General features: G+C 42.0%; 1 protein-coding gene across 2 annotated transcripts in view; it reads right to left on the bottom strand.

Annotated features, from left to right (window-relative positions):
• Positions 1–20,964, bottom strand: part of unc13bb (unc-13 homolog Bb (C. elegans)) — an 85,655-nt gene that overhangs the window by 54,639 nt on the left and 10,052 nt on the right. For both annotated transcript variants that reach the window (XM_089020971.1, XM_089020972.1), the window contains exons 3-6: positions 13,659–13,758; positions 4,978–5,095; positions 3,537–3,660; positions 3,018–3,091 (exon numbers count right to left, since the gene is read on the bottom strand). In XM_089020971.1, the coding sequence (XP_088877097.1) occupies positions 3,018–3,091; positions 3,537–3,660; positions 4,978–5,095; positions 13,659–13,758 (416 nt within the window). The remainder of the gene's footprint in view (positions 1–3,017; positions 3,092–3,536; positions 3,661–4,977; positions 5,096–13,658; positions 13,759–20,964) is intronic.

The following is a 20,964-nucleotide window of genomic DNA, read 5'->3' as shown; positions in this document are numbered from 1 at the left end:
CTTAGATGATGAACAGATGCCTGAAGAATGGAGACGAAGTGTACTCGTGCCCATTTTTAAGAACAAAGGAGATGTGCAGAGTTGTACTAATTACAGAGGAATAAAGTTGATAAGCCATACAATGAAACTTTGGCAAAGAGTAGTTGAAGCTCGACTAAGAGTAGAAGTGAACATTTGTGAGCAGCAGTAAGGCTTCATGCCAAAAAGAGTACGACCGATGCAGTGTTTGCTTTAAGAATGCTGATAGAGAAATACAGAGAAGGTCAGAAGGAATTGCATTGTGTTTTTGTAGATCTGGAGAAAGCGTACGACAGGGTGCCCAGAGAAGAGCTGTGGCATTGCATGAGGAAGTCTGGAGTGACGGAAAAGTATGTCAGAGCGGTGCAAGACATGCATCATGACTGTAAGACAGTTGTAAGGTGTGCTGTCGGTATGACTGAGGAATTCAAGGTGGAGGTGGGACTCCACCAGGGGTCAGCTCTGAGCCCCTTCTTGTTTGCTATGGTGATGGACAGGCTGACAGACGATGTTCAACAAGAATCTCCTTGGAACATGATGTTTGCAGATGACATTGTGATCTGTAGCGAGAACAGGGAACAGGTGGCGGAGAAACTAGAGATGTGGAGATATGCCCTGGAAAGGAGAGGAATGAAGATCAGTCGCACCAAGACGGAATACATGTGTGTGAATGAGAGGGATCCAAGTGCAAGAGTGATGCTGAAGGGAGAAGAGATAAACAAGGTGGAGGATTTTAAGTACTTGGGGTCAACTGTCCAGAGCAATGGAGAGTGTGGAAAAGAGGTGAAGAAGCGTGTCCAGGCAGGCTGGAGCGGCTGGAGAAGAATGTCAGGTGTGATGTGTGATAGAAGGGTTTCAGCTAGGATGAAAGGAAAAGTGTATAAAAATGTGGTGAGACCAGCCATGATGTTTGGACTGGAGACAGTGCCACTGAAGAAAAGACAGGAAGCAGAGCTGGAGGTAGCAGAGCTAAAAATGTTGAGGTTTTCTTTGGGAGTGACCAGGTTGGATAGGATCAGGAAAGAGTCCATTAGAGGGACAACTCATATTAGAGGCTTTGGAGAGAAAGTCAGAGAGGCCAGACTGAGATGGTTTGGACATGTCCAGAGGAGAGGGAGTGACTATATCGGGAGAAGGATGCTGAGTCTTGAACTGCTAGGCAGGAGACCGAGAGGAAGACCCAAGAGGAGGTTTATGGATGTGGTCAAGGAGGACATGAAGGTAGCTGGTGTGCGAGAAGAGGATGCACAAAACCGGGATAGATGGAGGACATTGATTCGCTGTGGGGATCCCTGAGGGAAAAAGCCGAATGGAAAAGAAGAAGAGAAGAATAAGGTACAGTAAAGTCTCGTTATATCGATATCGGTTATATCGATAGTACCGCTTATTACGATACTATTTTCATTTCCCTTGCACATTTCTAGTCTTTTTCTGTATAATTAGTACCGTTTAGTACGATACCCGGTTATTAAGATAATCCGGTTATTACGGTGCTCCTTTTCATCCCCCGCCGGCCATTTTTGTTGTTTATATCGATATATCCGTCGCGCCATTGGTCAACTTAGTCACGTGTCTTGTTACGTGAGCCGGCATCGGTCGCGCCATTGGTCGACTTGGTCACATGAGCCGCCATCGGTCGCGCTATTGGTCGACTTGGCCGTGTGACTTTGTCACGTGACACGCCATCGGTCGCGCCATTGGTCGACTTTGTCAGGTGACTTGGTTACGTGCCCAGCACCCGTGTAGCAGAGCCATTTTCATTTTCAGACGCTAGCTCGTGTGTAGCAGACGAGATTGAAGTGTTTGTGTTAAAAGGTAAAAATGGGAAGCAGAAGAAGATTGATGACTTTTTTAAATTGTATACATAATACAGTAAGATCTAAGCGTTGCAGTTTCCCTGTAGTGTTATGTACATGCCCACTGTACTGTATATGAATGCAATCGTTTTTTGCAACAATGTTTCTTGTTTTGTCTGCTGAAGCGTGATGATTTTGAAAATTACCATACATTCCATACTGTGTATTAAAGGACAACCGATGTCACTTTTCATTCAAATGCAAAACACCAATAAAAATGGCTTCCGATTCGGATAATATGCTTTCTTGTTACACATCCAGTTATGAATATGATTCAAATACACTGTAGTTCTGAGGAGGAAAGCATACATGTTTGCAATCGATTAAAGAATTATATGTGCCATTTTGAGGCAACATTCGGGGAACATCTCTCACCCAAAAAAAAAAAAAAAAGAGGCACAAAATGGCGAGCTCATGGCCAGCTCAGTTTCTTATATGGCGCTTGGATGCCCTCTTTTGGCGGCTTTTGTTAATGCAGTTCGGCGCAGGACGGATATATCGACAGTACGGTTATATCGACATTTTTTCTAACTCCCGAGAATATCGATATAACGAGACTTTACTGTATATATATAAATATATATACAGTAAAGTCTCGTATAACGAGACTTTACTGTATATATATAAATATATATACAGTAAAGTCTCGTTATATCGATATTCAAGGGAGTCTGAAAAAATATCGATATAACCGGGACTATCGATATATCCGACCCCGTTTGCATGTAATTTTCTCCGTGCGTGCATAGAAATAGCATCGATATAACCGGGAATATCGATATATCCAATATCGATATAACGAGACTTTACTATATATATATATATATATATATATATATATATATATATATATATATATACATACAGTATACCTACTGTCCAGGCATGACGGCTGAAGAAACCTTTTCATCGATGGACCACTCCTGTACGATTGAGAGTTTACACAGACAAAGGTTTTTAACGGCGCATTGAATGTTGATGTAGTCCGAAAACTCAATATTCGGTTGGTCCTGGAAGTGAAAATAACAAAAACGCTGGCACTGGAGTGGACACATGTTTTCATATATCTGGCAGTGAATGAATTGGATGACATGTTTTGTCACCTTTTAAAAATGGACTGGCAAAACAAATTCAGTGTCATACCTCATCATGGATTTCCATGGAATTGATTTGTTCCAGTTTGTCTGTCCAGTACTGTGCTTCATTTTCTGGGATGTCTGGTGGAAAATTGCACAAGAAAAAAAAAAGCCGGTTTATTTATTTGTGCATTATATGTCCAAGAAATAAATAATTCCCAAACAGTTTACATTTCCACTGGTCAAAAGGGTACCAGGCTGCATTGATGCCGTCTTCAATCTGTGAGTCAATTTTAAAACCAGCTGCTGACATTTCAGTCCACTCAGATTGTGCAGGTCACGGGTGATTTGCTCCAGGTGGACACAAATAGCAAGAGTTTGACCTATTTTACTATGTATATTTTCTGTAGCATGCAGCTGGCATTTGTGATTTTTTTCGATGATCATAAACACACCGCAATACCAATTCAAATAATAATAACGATGTTGTAAGTTATTAAAAGGAGGTCTGATATACAATCCAAGTGTTAAAAACAAAATAAAAAACATTGACAGGAAAATGCCTTCCCCGGAAGGATTTGCTCACCGAATGGCAGTTCAAAGCGAGTGTCCAGTAAGAGTCGATGCGCGGTTGGTTTTTTGGTGCCATAGATCTCATCTGCTTTCATCAGGACCTCCGCATCCAAGAGAAGCCACTCACCTTGGCCCTCCTGCAACGGAGGAACGGCACCAAAAACTCATGCAAGAGAATCTCAGCATTTTGAATACAGTGATACCTCAGATTACGGACTTGATTGGTTCCCAGATAGTGTAAGGTGAAAAGTGTGTCTTCCAAACATTAATTTCCCATAGGAAACCATTAAAATGAGAATAATCCGTTCCCAGTTCACTGTAAAACACATTTTTCTCCTAAATAAGCCTTAAAACTACACAAAATATACCTTATTTTACGTATAATAAATGTGCTATTGTATTGTAATTAAAGAAATAAACTGTACTGTATAATAACATTGTTTTATTTACCTTTGTGATGGTCGTTGATGGCTTGATGGAATGGAGTGGGAGGAGGTGGGAGGGAGGGAGTAACTGATAGAGTGTTTTTATACACATCCGTAAACATCTTGTTATTTCATGTTTAGTTTAGTACATCTTATGTTATTGCATCTTTAGTTTAGTTTATATGGATGTATGCAGCTTATTAGTTAACTAGTTGCGTATGTAGAGTGTAACAAGTATCAAATTTCAGTCTAATGTTCTTACTATACTTGTCCGTAGCTGATTGAATGACAGATCGCTGCTGTGTGAGTTAAACTCGCTTGAAGGGGCGGGCTTTGTGCTCTTGGCTTACCGCTTCGACGAGAGATGTTCTTCTATTGTTTTACTAGAATAAAGTAGTCTTTTCTGTTCACCATCTATCGTCCCCGCTGGTATTTCATCATAAAACTCCGTTGAACTCCGAACCAGAAGAGAAACAGGAATTAGATTCCAACAGTAACTGTAGGCATCAATTTCCAAAAAAGGCCAGTTTCATCAGCATTAAACACTTGATGAGGAACGTTGCCTTCTTCCACCGTCTTGAGGAATGATTCCTTGTAAGCTTCGGCAGCTTTATCGTCAGAACTGGCTGCCTCACTATGACGAATGACACTATAAATCCCTGTACGACGCTTAAAGGTCTCGAACCATCTGTGGCTAGCCTTGAAATTAGCAATGGATGACGAACTTCCAGATTGCCTCTTGACGATATCCGAGTGAAGTTGCCGTGCTTTCTCGGTGATAATTCCTTTACTCACGCTGTCCCCTGTGGAAAAGTAGGCCGGAATCCATGGTGGCGCTATTGGACCGTGGCGCTCTGTGTGTTTCCCGAAAAGTAGTTTGTATACCAAGATTATATTCTTGCGAATTTAATGTTCGTAAAGCGAAAGGTTCGTGAGCTAAAGCGTTTGTAAACCGAGGTGTCACTGTAATTTGAAAGTAACGACACGGTCGCACAAGCACATATTAAGGTTGGCAAATCATAATCAAACCTCCTCTGATTGTTGAATATGCTTCAAAGGAATCCAGGTTGTCCCGACCATGGTGTCCCAGATGAGACCTTTGTTCCACACCTCCACAATGAGACCGAGATCCAACCGGTTAATCTCACTGGAGAAGACAAAATAAATGAATACATAAATAAGTAAGTAAATAAATGAAATAAAATGAATAAAATTGAGATCATTAAATATATACAAATAGAATATAAAAAAATAAACAAATCAAACCAGTTGATCTCACTGCAGAAGGTTAAATAAATAAATAAACAGATAAATAAATCCAACCGGTTGATCTCACTGGAGAAGACAAAATAAATAAATAAATAAATACACAAATAAATACATGAATAAATAAAATGTAGATTAATAAATGAATCCATAAAAATACAATGTAAATAAATAAATCAATCAAATCAGTTGATCTCACTGCATAAGACAAAATAAATAAATGTAACCAGTTGATCTCACTGCAGAAGAATAAAAAAATAAATAAATAAAAACGGTTTCTCACTGCAGAAGTCTAAATACATAAATAAATAAATAAATATCGATTAATAAATGAATAAATTCCTAAAAATACAATGTAAATAAATAAATAAATCAAATCAGTTGATCTCACTGGAGAAGACAAAATAAATAAAATGTAGATAAATAAATAAATACATAAATAAATAACATTACATTTAAATAATTCCAACCAGTTGATCTCACTGCAGAAGACCAAATAAATAAATAAATAGATATCTAAAAGTAGATTAATAAACAAATAAATAAAAATAAAATGTGAATAAAATGTAAATAAATACATGCAATAATGATTTTAAAACAACAAAATCAGGTTCACAAATGTCACAAGAAATATAGACTTTACGGCCTGATAAGAACCACAAAAAGAACCTAACCGCCATCACAAAAGTTTTTTTTTTTTTTTTTTTTTTTGTTAAGCAAGAGTGCAGTCCTCTCCGGCCCTTCATTTACATTCTCCTCATTATTCAAAAGGATTTCAAACGGACATTAATTCTTTTTTTTTGTTGAAAGGCAGCCGCATAACAACAGCATTTGCATACTCTCATCTGCGGTACTTTAGGGCTATCTCCGGGCCAATCAAAAGGAAGATGAGATAAAGGATAATCAAAGGGAACAGCAAATTGACAAAAAAAAGTTTCCATGGTGTCCAGGTGCAGACATGAAGGCTTTTTGTGTCATATAATCAAATAAACAAGAATACATTTATCATGCAAGTAATGAGCAGATTCTCACCTTTTAGGTTATCATTTATTATCTCAAAAGCCACCTATTTAAAATCGCATTTTCTGTGGAGCTTTATATCTTGTTTCTATTCATAATTGTATTTTGTTTATTATCGTACAGTACAGTGATACCTTGGCTTACGAACTTAATTGGTTGCCAGACAGAGTGTGTAAGGCGAAAAGTGTGTATCCCAAAAATTAATTTCCCATATGAAACCATTAAAATGAGAATAATCCGTTCCTAGATCCCCATAAAACATAATTTTCTACTTTAAAATTGTCTAAGCCTTAAAATTACACAAAATATACATTTTTTATGTATAATAAATGTGCTATGGTATTATAATTAAAGAAATAAACTGGACTGCATAATAAAGTCATTTTATTTACCTTTTGATGGCTTGATGGAATGGAGTGGCCGGTTCCATCAGCATTAAACACTTGATGAGGAACGTAGCCTTCTTCTTTCACCATCTTGAGGAATGATCCCTTGGAGGTGCTTTCTCAGCGATAATTTTACCCCTTTCCCCATCAATTGTGTTGTGTTTAGCTGGGTTCATAGCTTTTTGCATCAAGTGTACATATGGCTTTTGCGGGTTATTTGTGGAGCCTGATTGATGGGATATTTTAACCTTGCAATCTAGACTCTGCTATCAAAGTTGAAACGAGTCCAAATTTCACGGATTTATATCCATTTTCTCACCATTTCAGTTTTTTTTCACGTTTGTTTTTTTTTTTTTTTTTTCAAGCTCTGTCGTCTCCCTTTCGTGTGTGTGTTTGTTTTCTCACTCTCTCTCTGTCGTCTGCCTGTCTCTTTAATGTTTACCCCCCCCCCCTCACTCACTGCTGCGTTTTTGACCAATTATGTGGCTTTAACCGGAGACTGGGGGAGGGGAATCGAGGACAAAACAGTCGGCCACCAGTTTCTTGGAGAATGGGCTCGTTCGCGAACGACACATAACTCATTGTGGCACCTCCGTGTGTATCCCGAAAAATAGTTCGTAGGCCAAGGTAAAATTTAAATGTTTAAATGTAAATGTAACGTTCGTAAACCGAAAAGTTCGTAAGCCAAGGGGTTCGTAAAGCGAGGTATCACTGTATCTGTTTTTACTTTCTTGTCTGTGACTGAATAGTGTCCTTGAGAGCTTTGAAAGGCGCTTGAAAATAAAATGTATTATTATTATTATTATTATTATTATTATTATTATTATTATTGCCTGAAGAATGGAGACAAAGTGTACTCATGCCCATTTTTAAGAACAAAGGAGATGTGCAGAGTTGTACTAACTACAGAGGAATAAAGTTGATGAGCCATACAATGAAACTCTGGGAAAGAGTAATTGAAGCTAGACTAAGAGCAGAAGTAAACATTTGTGAGCAGCAGTATGGCTTCATGCCAAAAAGAGTACGAAAGATGCAGTGTTTGCTTGAAGAATGCTGATAGAGAAGTACAGAGAAGGTCAGAAGGAATTGCATTGCGTCTTTGTAGATCTGGAGAAAGCGTACGACAGGGTGCCCAGAGAAGAGCTGTGGTATTGCATGAGGAAGTCTGGAGTGACGGAAAAGTATGTCAGAGCGGTGCAAGACATGTATCATGACTGTAAGACAGTTAAGAGGTGTGCTGTCGGTGTGACTGAGGAATTCAAGGTGGAGGTGGGACTCCACCAGGGGTCAGCTCTGAGCCCCTTCTTATTTGCTATGATGATGGACAGGCTGACAGACGATGTTAGACAAGTATCTCCTTGGACCATGATGTTTGCAGATGACATTGTGATCTGTAGCGAGAACGGGGAGCAGGTGGCGGAGAAACTAAAGATCAAGTCAAAGTCAGCTTTATTGTCAAATATGCTAATATGCATGACATACAGCACAGATGAAATTAATGTCCTCTCAGACCCAGCGTGCAAGGCATGCAAGGCACTTATAATGTGGCTAAAAAGACATACAACTGACAACAGACAATACATGTAATTTCTGAATGTAAAGTGAGGTAGTGTCGTCTGGAAAGTGAGGTAGTGACGTATGTAAAGTGACGTAATGTAGTAATGCAAAAACAAACAACAAGAAAGGGTTGAAGTGAGTTCTTGCAGAAAAAAAAGAGAAAGAACAAAAAAACAGAGTTCAGGATGATAGTACAGCATGTAGCGTGTACTCAGAGTTCGGTGAGTGTGGCAGTGGGAAGGGGCAGGCTGGGCAGGGCTGGGAGGGAGTTGAGTCTCCGGACTGCCTGGTGGCAGCAGAAACTGTTCTTGAGCCTGCTGGTCTTGGCTCGGAGACTCCGCAGTCACCTACCCGATGGCAGCAGGCTGAAGAGGCTGTGGGAGGGGTGGGTGGGATCGCCAACGATCCTGATGGCTCCACGGGTGTTGTAAATGTCCTGAAGGGGGGGGGGGGGGGGGAGAGACACCGATGATCTTCTCAGCTGTCCTCACGATGCGCTGCAGAGTCTTACGGCAGGACACGGTGCAGGCGCCGTACCGCACGGTGATACAGCTGGTCAGGATGCTCTCGATGGTACCGCGGTAGAAGAATGTCATGATGGGGGTCGGGGCTCCAACTCTTTTGAGCTTGCGGAGGAAGTACAGGCGCTGGTGGGATCTCTTGGCCAGTGATGCCGTGTTGTGGCTCCAGGACAGGTCTTCGGATATGTGCACTCCCAGGAACTTGGTGCTGCTCACTCTCTCCACTGCAGCACCGTCGATGGTTAGTGGAGCATGCTGGGGGCGCACTCTCCTGAAGTCCACAACAATCTCCTTCATCTTCTCCACATTCAGACGGAGATTGTTGTCCTTGCACCACGTGGCCAGGCGGCTGACCTCGTCCCTGTAGGCTATCTCCTCGTCCTTGTTGATGAGGCCCACCACAGTCGTGTCATCCGCAAACTTTATGAAGAGGTTGGAGCTGGGTGATGATGGTGAGCAGTCATGCGTGAGCAGAGTGAAGAGGAGGGGGCTCAGCACACACCCCTGGGGGGCCCCTATGTTCAGCATGATGGTGCTGGAAGTGTTGTCTCCAACTCTGACTGCCTGTGGTCTCCCCGTCAGGAAGTCCAGCAGCCAGTTGCACGGGGAGCTGCTGATCCCCAGTTTGCTCAGTTTGTCGGTGAGCTGTTGGGGGATGATTGTGTTGAATGCTGAGCTGAAGTCGATGAACAGCAGTCTGACGTAGGAGTCTCTGGTCTCCAGGTGGGTGAGCGCTGTGTGGAGAGCAGTGGAGATGGCATCATTGGTCGAGCGGTTGGGCCGATATGCAAACTGGAAAGGGTCATGGTTGGGGGGGAAGGGCAGCCTTGATGTGGTTCATAACTAGCCGCTCGAAGCACTTCATGAGGATGGGAGTGAGTGCAACCGGGCGGTAGTCATTGTGGCAGGTGGGGGACGACTTCTAAGGGACCGGGATAATGGTGGTGGCTTTGAGGCACGTGGGCACAACAGCCTGGCTCAGAGAGGTGTTGAAGATGTCTGTGAAGACATCTGTGAGCTCCTCAGCACACGCTTTTCGTGCGTTGGTCCCTCTGAGGGATCGCCTCACGCTGTCCTGGGACAGTGTCAGCACCTGCTCGCCGGGAGATGGTGGGGTCTTCTGTGCTGGAGTGCTGTTGTCTGCCTCGAAGCGGTTCAACAGAGTGGTGGAGTTCTCGCAGGTCTGTGGAGAGGGCTTGTAGTCTGTGATGGTCTGTATCCCACGCCACAGGTTCCTGGTTTCTCTGCTGTCCCTGAAGTGGTTAGTGATCCTCCTGGAGTGCTGTCTCTTGGCCATCCTGATGCCACGTGACAGGTTGGCCCTGGCTGTCCTCAGGCCCAGCTCATCGCCAGCTTTGTAGGCAGTGTTCCGAGCCCTAAGGAGCCTGTGGACTTCACCCGTCAGCCATGGCTTCTGGTTGGCCCGGATGGTGACAGTCACGTCATCCATGCACTTCCTCATGTAGGAGGTAACAAAGTCTGTGTACTCTTGGAGGTCTGTGGTGTTGTTTTAGGTGGCCGCTTGTCTGAACATGTTCCAGTCGGTGTTGGAAAAGCAGTCTTTGAGTGCCTCTGACGACCCATCAGGCCACACCCTTATCTGCTTCTTAACTGGTTTGACGACTTTTACAAGTGGCCTGTATGCGGGCATTAACATGATGGTGGAGTGGTCCGAATCTCCTAGGTGGGGGTGGGGGTAGGCTTTGTAGGCTCCTTTGTGTGTGGTGAAAACATTGTCCAGAATGTTGTTACCTCTAGTCGGAAAGTTAATGTGTCCATGGAGTTGTGGAAACACGCCTTTCGGGTTGGCATGGTTGAAATCGCCAGCCAGGATAAGGAAGGCATCTGGGTGGGCTGTTTGTTGCTCGCTGATGTGCTGGTAGAGTTCATTCAATGCCGCGCTCGTTTTGTTAATTGAGCCCGGGGGTATGTAAACTGCTACCAGCAGTATGGCACTAAATTCCCTCGGCAGGTAGAATGGCTGACATTTTATGACCATAAGCTCCATCAGTGGTGAGCAGTGTTTGCATACCACAACAGTGTTGCGGCACCAGGCATCACTGATGTAAACACAGAGTCCCCGGCTGCGAGTCTTCCCCCCCTCGACGAGCGCTCTGTCTGCCCGGAAGCTAGTTAGCTGGGCTAGCTGGATGGCACTGTCCGGTATGCTGTCGGTCAGCCATGTTTCCACAAACACAAGGGCACAACACTCACCCACGGTCTTGGAAGTTGAGCGGAGGAGTCTGATGTAGTCCATTTCATTGTCCAGCGAGTGCACGTTAGCCAGCGTGATGGTAGGAATGGTCGGCCGGTGGGGGCTAGCCGCGAGCCTAGTGTAGATACCTCCACGCTTTCCCCTCTTCCGTTTCCTCATATAGCGCTTGTGGCGCCTCCACTTTGGGTTGGGTGCAGGAGTGGGGGTCGGTGGAAGAGTGGGGGTCAATGGACGAGCCGACTCCCTGAGCAATCCATGCTTGCGTAGCACTTCTGCTTCAGCTGGTTTTGGTTTTAAAAATGAACTGCCGATGTCGAGCAGAACCTCACGGGAGTAGGTACGCCTCGGGTGTAGCGAGGCAGACGGAGACGAACATTTACACGAGTGAGACAAACATAATAAACACGAAAAAAAAAATTTGCCGGGAGAGAGAGGAGCCGCTGCGTGTGCACGCGCCGCCATCTTGGACAAAAAAATGTGGAGATATGCCCTGGAAAGGAGAGGAATGAAGACCAGTCGCAGCAAGACAGAATATATGTGTGTGAATGAGAGGGATCCAAGTGCAAGAGTGATGCTACAGGGGGAAGAAATAAAGAAGGTGGATGATTTTAAGTACTTGGGATCAACTGTCCAGAGCATTGGAGAGTGTGGAAAAGAGGTGAAGAAGTGTGTCCAGGCAGGCTGGAGCGGCTGGAGAAGAATGTCAGGTGTGATGTGTGATAGAAGGGTTTCAGCTAGGATGAAAGGAAAAGTGTATAAAACAGTGGTGAGACCAGCCATGATGTTTGGACTGAAGACAGTGCCACTGAAGAAAATACAGGAAGCAGAGCTGGAGGTAGCAGAGCTGAAGATGTTGAGGTTTTCTTTGGGGGTGAACCTGGTCACCCCCAAAGAAAAATAGAAAAATAGGATCAGGAATGAGTACATTAGAGGGACAACTCATATTAGAGGCTTTGGAGAGAAAGTCAGAGAGGCCAGACTGAGATGGTTTGGACATGTCCAGAGGAGAGAGAGTGACTATATATCGGGAGAAGGATGCTGAGCCTTGAACTGCCAGAGACCGAGAGAAAGACCGAATAGGAGGTTTATGGATGTGGTCAAAGAGGACGTGAAGGTAGCTGGTGTGAGAGAAGAGGATGCACAAAACCAGGTTAGATGGAGGACATTGATTCGCTGTGGCGACCCCTGAAGGGAAAAGCCGAAAGGAAAAGAAGATTATTATTATTATTATTATTATTATTATTATTATTATTATTATTATTAGTTGTTGTAGTAGTAGTAGTAGTAGTAGTAGTAGTAGTAGTAGTAGTATTACTTACGGATTTTGCATTCAGGATATGCTGGTTGAGTATTTTTTCAACGTGGGGAAAAAATGGAGACATTTTCATTCATGGAAATGTTTTAGTACGCTTCTTTGGGGTGCGGGGGAGACAAACAGTTCAACAATGCCTGTCTAAATTGCTTATTTTAAAACACATTTATTATTACTATTATTACTATTATTATTACTAGCTATCCAGCTATCTAGGTAGCTATCTTGCTAGCTATCCATTTGCTATCTATTTGCTATCTAGCTCCCTGGCTAGCTATCTAGCTAGCTATCTATTAGCTATATAGCTATCTGGCTGGCTGGCCAGCTATCTAGCTGGCTAGCTATTAGCTGTCTATTGGCTAGCTAGCTGGCTTTCTATCTATTTGATTTACTTCCGGGTTGAGTGAACACTGGCCTATGTGGCTGCCGCTGATCACCCACAGAAAACTGATCCTGTGACTGTAAAGTGACCTTGAGAGTTTTCAAAGGTGCTTATAAATGAAATGTATTATTATTATTATTATTATTATTATTATTATTGAAATATAAGGAACACCGTTTCTGCAAACCAATACAAAGAATCCTTAATGTGGTGTGTGCAATAAACAACTTCCGGGTGAACAATATCTGACATCATCGTGTATTTGATTTGATTTGAGTCAGGTGATCACATGTACAGGTAACATCCGACTTACGACCAGCTCATAAGGTGCGCCTTATGGTCTGGTGCACCTTATACAGGTAACATCAGACTTACGACCGTGTTCCGTCCCGACCAAACGGTCGTAAGTCAAAATAGTCGTAAGTCGAAATCGATTCAAAATGTTGAATCGAGACTCGGTGCTAAATGACTGGAAAACGACCTGATTCGGATGCCACGGTGGGCGGGCGTGGTTTTGGGTTGCCAGTGTTCTATCGGCTGCCCTTTCCCCGGCTGTCCTCTCCCCGACTTACGGCCGGCTCGACTGCCGACCACTCATACTTACGATCACGACCTCCATTTTAAAAATTTTAATTTTACGTCTGGCACGGCAACGTGCTAGCAGAGGAGGGAGTTTCCGAGTCATTTAGCCTCCGAGTCTCGATTCAAAATTTTGAATGGGTTTCAACTTACGACCATTTTGACCATTTTGGTCGGAACGGAACTCGGTCGTAAGTCAGATGTTACCTGTATTGGCTTTCAAATAAACCACACACACATTATACCATTGCTGATAATCTGTGGGGTCTGGAACAACAAACATTGACGCAATGCCGGCGTTTAAGAAAAAAACAAACACCCGTTCAACTTCACGCTAGCTCCCAGACCGCAGCGGATATATGACGAGGAAATGAAAGAGTCCAATAACAAAGACATAAAATACTCAATAAAGTTTATACAGCACAGCATCAAAACATGGCCAGTTAAATGTCTTACAAGTTAATTTACTTACAACATGAAATCTTGTTCCCAGGAGGGTTGATCCCCTCGCACGGTGATTGTTGTGCTTTTGACATTCTGGACCTTCAGAGTGACGTAAGTGTTGAATTTGTCTGAAACAAGATTGGAACAAACCGGAGTCACTCAAAACATACCTAAAAGTATGTAAAATAAAGTATGTATTCATATTTTATGCACAATAGGGCATTTTGAAGTACATTATAAGGTTCACCATAAATGAATGGCCTATTTTTACACTTTTTTCATATATCGGGCACACCGCATTATAAGGCGCATAGAATAGCAGCGGAAATAATGGATGCGCTTGCGTTATACATCCACTAGATGGAGCGACGCTAAATAGAATACAATACAATTCAACATAGCTTTATTTATATGGTGTTTTCACAACCCTTGCAGCTGGAACAAAGCGCTTAAAGGACAACCGACGCCACTGGACAAGTTGTGTCCATAATTTGTAAAATCGCTTCAAATGACTTCTACTGAGTGTATTTTACAAAGATTGGATTTGCCTTTATTAGTCTGGCAGTGAAGAAATTTACATTTCGCAGCACACCACATATAGCTATATTTTACGTTTTAGGTCTTACACTGAATATTCTGGATGTGTTGTTTTTAAGTTGGTGACGAGTCCTCACGTCACGTCACGGAAGGAACGCCCCTGACCGAAAAAGGACACATTGTAGCAGTCCTTTCATCACGTCAATGCATTTTGCGGTACTTTGTTTGGTTTGAAAACTTCGTGTTGATCCGTGTTGATGGCGAAACTAGAAGGAAAACTCATAAATGTGATGGTGAATCGTTGTGTGTTGCACTGAGCATCTATTTGATATTCGCTGACAAAAATTCTAAGGAAATAATCAGCCCGTTTCCACGGAGCTTTGTCGCCATCCTCTGCCTCTTTTGGGTGCTACATTCCCCCCTCCCCCCCAGATACCTCAAAATGACACGGAATAAATTCTTTAACCGATTGCAAACATGTATGCTTTGCTCTTCAGAACTATTTGAATCATATTCATAACTGGATGAGTAACAAGAAAGCATCTTCTCTGAATCTGAAGCCATTGTTTTGATTCTCGAGCAAGGCAAGACGTCTTGGCGTGACACCACGAACAAGGGGGCGGGACCTTATGAAACTGGCCACTTCCAGTTTCAAATTGAATTAGTTTTTAGACACTTTAAGTCAATTTATTGGTGTTTTGCATTTGACTAAAAATATCATACTGCGTGTTTTGCGTATTTTAGATGCTATAAAACGTTTTTCTGATGTCAGTTAAGAAACAACAAAATTGTGCTGGTTGTCCTTTAAGAGAACATTAACTCATTCACTGTCATTCACAAATTTATTCGGGAATTGAAAATAGAGCGCCATTCTTGAATTGGTTCGGTTTTGTTTTTTCAAGCTTGGGTGAAGCGCTGGCCGTGGCCTCTGGCAATGTTTTTTCTTTTCCCTTTCTTCCATGTTAGCACTTTGTTCCAGCTTCCGCTGTTGTTAAAGCGCTATATAAACCAATATGTACGTATTGCATTGTATTTTGGAAAGCTGCCCTCATTTCAAGCTCATTTAACTGTGGTTTGTTTTAATAACCAGCTCTCTTTTGTGTGACATTGCTCTTTGAATATGTCCTTATAACCACAACACTCACACACAAAATGGGGGTATCCTGGGTATAATATAGCTAATTTCCATTGTAATCAAGTGTCACTGCCATTCCCAAAGTTATTCGGGAATTAAAAATATGACGTACAGCGCCATTCCCGAATTTATTTGCGTTTTGTTTTTTCATGCGGGAGGTGCCGATAAAGTGCTGGTCAGACCTCTAGCTATGTTTTTCCCTTCCACAAGAGGGCAGCATTTCCCTTATTTCCATGTTAGCGCTGTGTCACAGTTTCAGCTGTTGCTGAAGCACTTTATGAATCAATATGTATTGTATTTTGTACAGATGCCCCCATTTCAAGCTCAGATCACTCCAGACCCATATAACTTGGGCATTGACTCTTTTTTTTCCTGATGAAAGAAGTGAGTCTAAGGTTTCTGACGCCGTAGTGAATGTTTATGTAGTCCTAAAACTCAATATTGTATGGGTCCTGGAATTCAAGTGACACTGACAAAAACGCTATATCCCAGAAATGAGAATACTGATCCATATACAGTAAAGTCTCGTTATATTGATATCGGATATATCGATAGTCCCGGTTATAACGATACTATTTCTATGCACGTACGGAGAAAATTACATGCAAACAGGGTCGGATATATCGATAGTCCCGGTTATATCGATATTTTTTCGGACTCCCTTGAATATCGATATAACGAGACTTTACTGTATTAGGCGAATCGGATTCTGAGGCGCACTGTCATCTTTTGAGAAAGTCCAATTTCAAGTGAGCTTTTAGGTGAGCCTTATAAAGCGGAAAATAAAAAACAAATCCCTCTATTATATGAATTGTATTACAATCCGAGCATTAAGTGGAACTGTTTTGGGCAATGTGGCTGGATTCAAGTAGAAATATAAAAACTTCCACACTCCGATAATATGACCGACTGCATCAGTTGTCAGCACTGGGCGGCGGTCAGGGATTAACTTTGTTTTCCCAGGAGTCAACGACTTGAGCTCTGTAGCGAATCAAAATGAATAAAATGACAAAAGATGAGTTTATTATAAGTTAAAAAAAATGCTGACAGATTTGTGTGTTCCATGGCCAAGGCAGGGCATATCTGTTGCAACAAAGCTGTGCGTACAGTATGTACAAAAAACAAAGCCTCCAATTGAAGAAAGTAAAAGCAAAACAACCCTCCTTGATGGAATTTTGAAGAAATATTCAGACACACCCATGTGTGCACGTGCGCACACACGCCAACTATGGGAAGAATAAGCAAAGCATCAGCTGCTTGCTTGCACTCATACGGTCTGCTTAACCCAGAAACAAAACATTTACTCTGCCTTGAAAACAGAAGTCAGTTCAGCCAACAAAATGGATTCCAAAGGGACACAACAGGAATCGTTTTTTTTTTTTCTCGGTGGGGGGGGGGCTCTTTTTTTTAACGTCCTGAAACAAAAGAAATGAATACAATGGCAATTTGCTAATTATTTGCAGTCTATTAGCTATCTGGCTGGCTCTCTAGCTAGCAAGGTATTAGCTATCTGGCTGGCTACCCAGCTAGCTATCTGTTTGCTGTCTATTAGCTATCTGGCTGGCTATCCAGCTAGCTATCTCGATGGCTGCCTAGCTGCTATCTATTAATAATAATAATAATAATAATACATTTCATTTATAAGCGCCTTTCAAAACTCTCAAGGTCACTTTACAGTCACAGATTAGGTTTTTTTCTGTGGGTGAGCAGTGGCAGCCACACGCACCAGCGTTCACTCAACCCGGAATAACTCAAATAGATAAAAAGCTAGCTTGCTAGCTAATAATACAGCTGAGATAGGCTCCAGCACCCCCCCCCCCCCCCGACCCTAACGAGGAATAAGCGGTACAGAAAATGGATGGATGGATGGATGGATGGATAATAATAATAATCCATTTGATTTCTAAGCGCCTTTCAAAACTCTCAAGGTCACTTTACAGTCACAGGATCAGTGTTTCTGTGGGTGAGAAGCGGCAGCCACATGCGCCAGCGTTCACTCAACCCGTCAGTACCTCAAATAGATAAAAAACTAGATAGCTAGCTACTAGATGCTTTGAAGACATTTGTGACCGTAGGAAAAAGTTGAATGGACCACAGGAAGGAAATATTTTGAGTCATTTTATCATCATATCATACATTTCATTTATAAGCGCCTTTCAAAACTCTTAAGGTCACTTTACACTCAGAGGGTATTTTTTTTCTGTGGGTGAGTACCAGCAGCCACACCCGCCAGCGTTTACTATACCCGCAAGTAACTCAAATAGATGGAAAGCTAGCTATCTAGCTAATAAATAGCGAATAGATAGCCAGCTATCTATCCAGCCAGCCAGCTAAATAGCCAGCCAGTTAGACCACTAATAGATAGCAAATAGCTAGCTAGCTAGTAGATTGTCAATAGATAGCCATCTATCCATCCAGCCAGCCAGCTAGACAGCTAATAAATAGCAAATAGCTATCTAGCTTGTATTATTTTAACCTAACAGGAGAAAAACTGTCTATTAGCTATCTGGCTGGCTAGCTGGCTATCTATTAGCTATCTAGCTGGCTAGCTATCTATAGGCCAGCTAGTTAGCTTTCTATCTATTTGAGTTCCGGGTTGAGTGAACGCTGGCACGTGTGCCTGCCGCTGCTCACCCACAGAAAAAAACGTATCTCGTGACTGTAAAGTGATTTTGAGAGAGTTGAAAGGCGCTTATAAATTAAATGTATTATTATCATCATTATTATGATTATTATAAAAAGTGACAAAACACAGACCTAATCAGTGTCTCAAAGTGACCGAAGCTAAAGAAAATCCATGACAAAAAGAGCCAGGTGGATGCTCAAAAGCCATTTTCTAATTGGATTTAGATCATTAGCGTAGCATTTGCGCCATACTTGGGCTGTTTTTTTCCCGCGAATAAAACAGATGAGATAAAGGAAGAGGATGTTTGGATTGGATGAAGGCTACTTTGTCCTGCAGCAATTGCAACAGGCAAGTCCAGGCTGTTCGTTACCATTACAAGCAAAATTGACAGGGGACAATGAACATTGGCCATCTTGGAGGTTCCTCCTTATTTTTGCAGATTTTTGGATATGAGGAGTTGGTCTACTTCTCTTCATCCATTTTTAATCAATGCTCTTTTTTTGTGTCGTGATAAATTAGTCAGGAAAGCTCAGCCAGTCAAAAGACTGACATTTTGAATCCCGACTTGTTATTGACAACACATTCGACCACTTCTCAACATTTGCTGGTCTAGTCATCATACTCTGCGCTCCAGCAACATAAATCTTTTGTCAAAGTTAATTTTTAATTTGAATTGTAATTGTAATTATTATTATTATTATTATTATTATTATTATTATTATTATTATTATTGCAAATCACCCAAATTATTTTGAAAAAAAACAAAACAAAAACCGTTTTTTTAAACAGCGGTGTTTAATGTCGACTTTTTTCCGGATCCGTTGCATGTTCACATTTGGTCTAAAATGACAAAAGGATTAAGTGAACGAGCCTTCTTGTTTGCTTTGGGGCAGGTGTTGCACGTGGTGTGGTCCAGGGGGAGGGAGGAAGGGCGAGCTCATAAAACACACAAGGGGCGAGCTAAGACTTTGGCTAAATACCCTGATGCACCAGAGACCATTCATACTCCTTCACAAAGGCGGAGTTCGATTTTTCAGTGCGAGTGGGAGCAAAATGTCACATGAAGCCGTTGCAGCTCGGTCGACGGAGGCCGCGTCACGAGGCTTAAAGGACAACCGACGTCTCCGGACAAGTTGTGTCCATGATTTGTAAAATGGCTTCAAATGACTTCGACTCAGCGTATTTTACAAAGATTCCACCACTTATAGCTATATTTTACGTTTTAAGACTCACGCTGAATATTCCGGAAGTCTTGTTTTTGAGTTGGTGACGAGTCCGTACGTGACGTCACTGAAGGAACTCCCCTGACTGAAAAAAAGACATTGTAGCAGTCCTTCCATCACAACAATGTATTTTGCTGTACTTATTTGGTCTGAAAACCTCGTGTTGCAACAAAAAGCCACCAGAAGAGGGCGACCAAGCTCCATGGAAGGAATTTATCAGCCTGTGGAAACGGGCTGACTAATTCCCTACACGGCTTTGTTGCCATTTTCTGCCTCTCTCGGGTGCCACATTTCCCACCCCTGGTGCCTCAAAATGACACGGAATAATTTCTTTAATCGATGGCAAACATGTATGCTTTCTTTTTCAGAACTATGTGAATCATATTCCTAACTGGATGTGTAACAAGAAAGCATATTCTCCGAATCTGAAGCCATTGTTTTGATTCTCCAGCAATGCAAGACGTCTTGGCGTGGTGTCACAACTGGGGGGGGGACTTTCTGAAAATGCCAAATTCGCAGCTCCATTTTTTGCAGATTTTGGACACTATAAGCCATTTTTATTGGTGTTTTGCATTTGAATAAAAATATCATACTGCGTGTTTTGGGTATTTTAGATGCTATAAAACGTTTTCCTGATGTCAGTTAGGAAACAAAAAAGTGACGTCGGTTGTCCTTTAAGCGATTACAGTAGGTGTGTGGTTAAACAAGGGATTGGCACGGGTGGACAGGATGGGGGATTTAGACTGAGAAGCCAGCGATCTTAAGTCAGCTACACATCACAATAATAATAATAATAATAATAATAATAATAATAATAATAATAATAATAATCTTTCCCTTTCGGCTTTTCCCTTCAAGGGGTCGCCACAGCAAATCAGTGTGCTCATCTTTAGAGGTTTGATCTGCATGTTTGTTTTGGCCACGCTTTTACGTTGGATACCCTTCCTGACACAACCCTCTGTATTTATCCGGGCTTGGGACCGGCACAAGAAGACTTATGTACCTTTGTGGCTACAGAATCAGAATCAGAATCATCTTTATTGCCAAGTATGTAGAACACACAAGGAATTTGTTTCCGGTAGAACACGCTGCACTAGTATCGTCGTCAAAAAAACTGCTAAGTGGCACTATACAGTTCCATTTTGGCTACTGTTGAAGAGTACAGAACAAGCAACTCGCTCAGTAAAAGGCTCCCAAACATGAAATGGTCACCGTCACGGCAACATTCAAAAAAGCAAAAACTATACTCACATTTGATGACAATGCTAATAATAATAATAATCATCATCATCATAATAACACATTTCATTTATAAGCGCCTTTCAAAACTCACAAGGTCACTTTACATACATTCATGGGATCAGTTTTTCTGTGGGTGAGCAGCAGCAGCCACACGCCAGTGTTCACTCAACCAAGAAGTAAATAGATAGAAAGCTAGCTAGTCCCAACTCAAAACCCTCCTATTTAAAATTGCATTTTCAGTGTAGCTCTCTGTCTTGTTTCTATTTATTATTGTATTTTATTTATTGCATTCTATTTGTGATTGTATTTTATTTATTTTGGTACCTATGCTTGTCTGTGACTGTAAATTGTCCTTGAGAGCTTTGAAAGGCGCTTAACATGTAATGTATTATTAGTAGTAGTAGTTGTAGATAGCTAATATATAGCCAACAGATAGTAAGCTAGATAGCTAGCCAGCTAGTAGATAGCTAATAATAATAATACATTTAATTTATAAGCACCTTTCAAAACTCTCAAGGTCACTTTACAGTCACATGGTCAGATTTCCTGTGGGTGAGCAGCGGCAGCCACA

Source organism: Hippocampus bargibanti, linkage group LG18 (genome assembly GCF_051943395.1).
Source record: "Hippocampus bargibanti isolate YZ-2025 linkage group LG18, ASM5194339v1, whole genome shotgun sequence".
Lineage (NCBI taxonomy): Eukaryota > Metazoa > Chordata > Actinopteri > Syngnathiformes > Syngnathidae > Hippocampus > Hippocampus bargibanti.
Note: the sequence above shows the minus strand (reverse complement) of the source record. Positions and strands in the feature narration are given on the sequence as shown.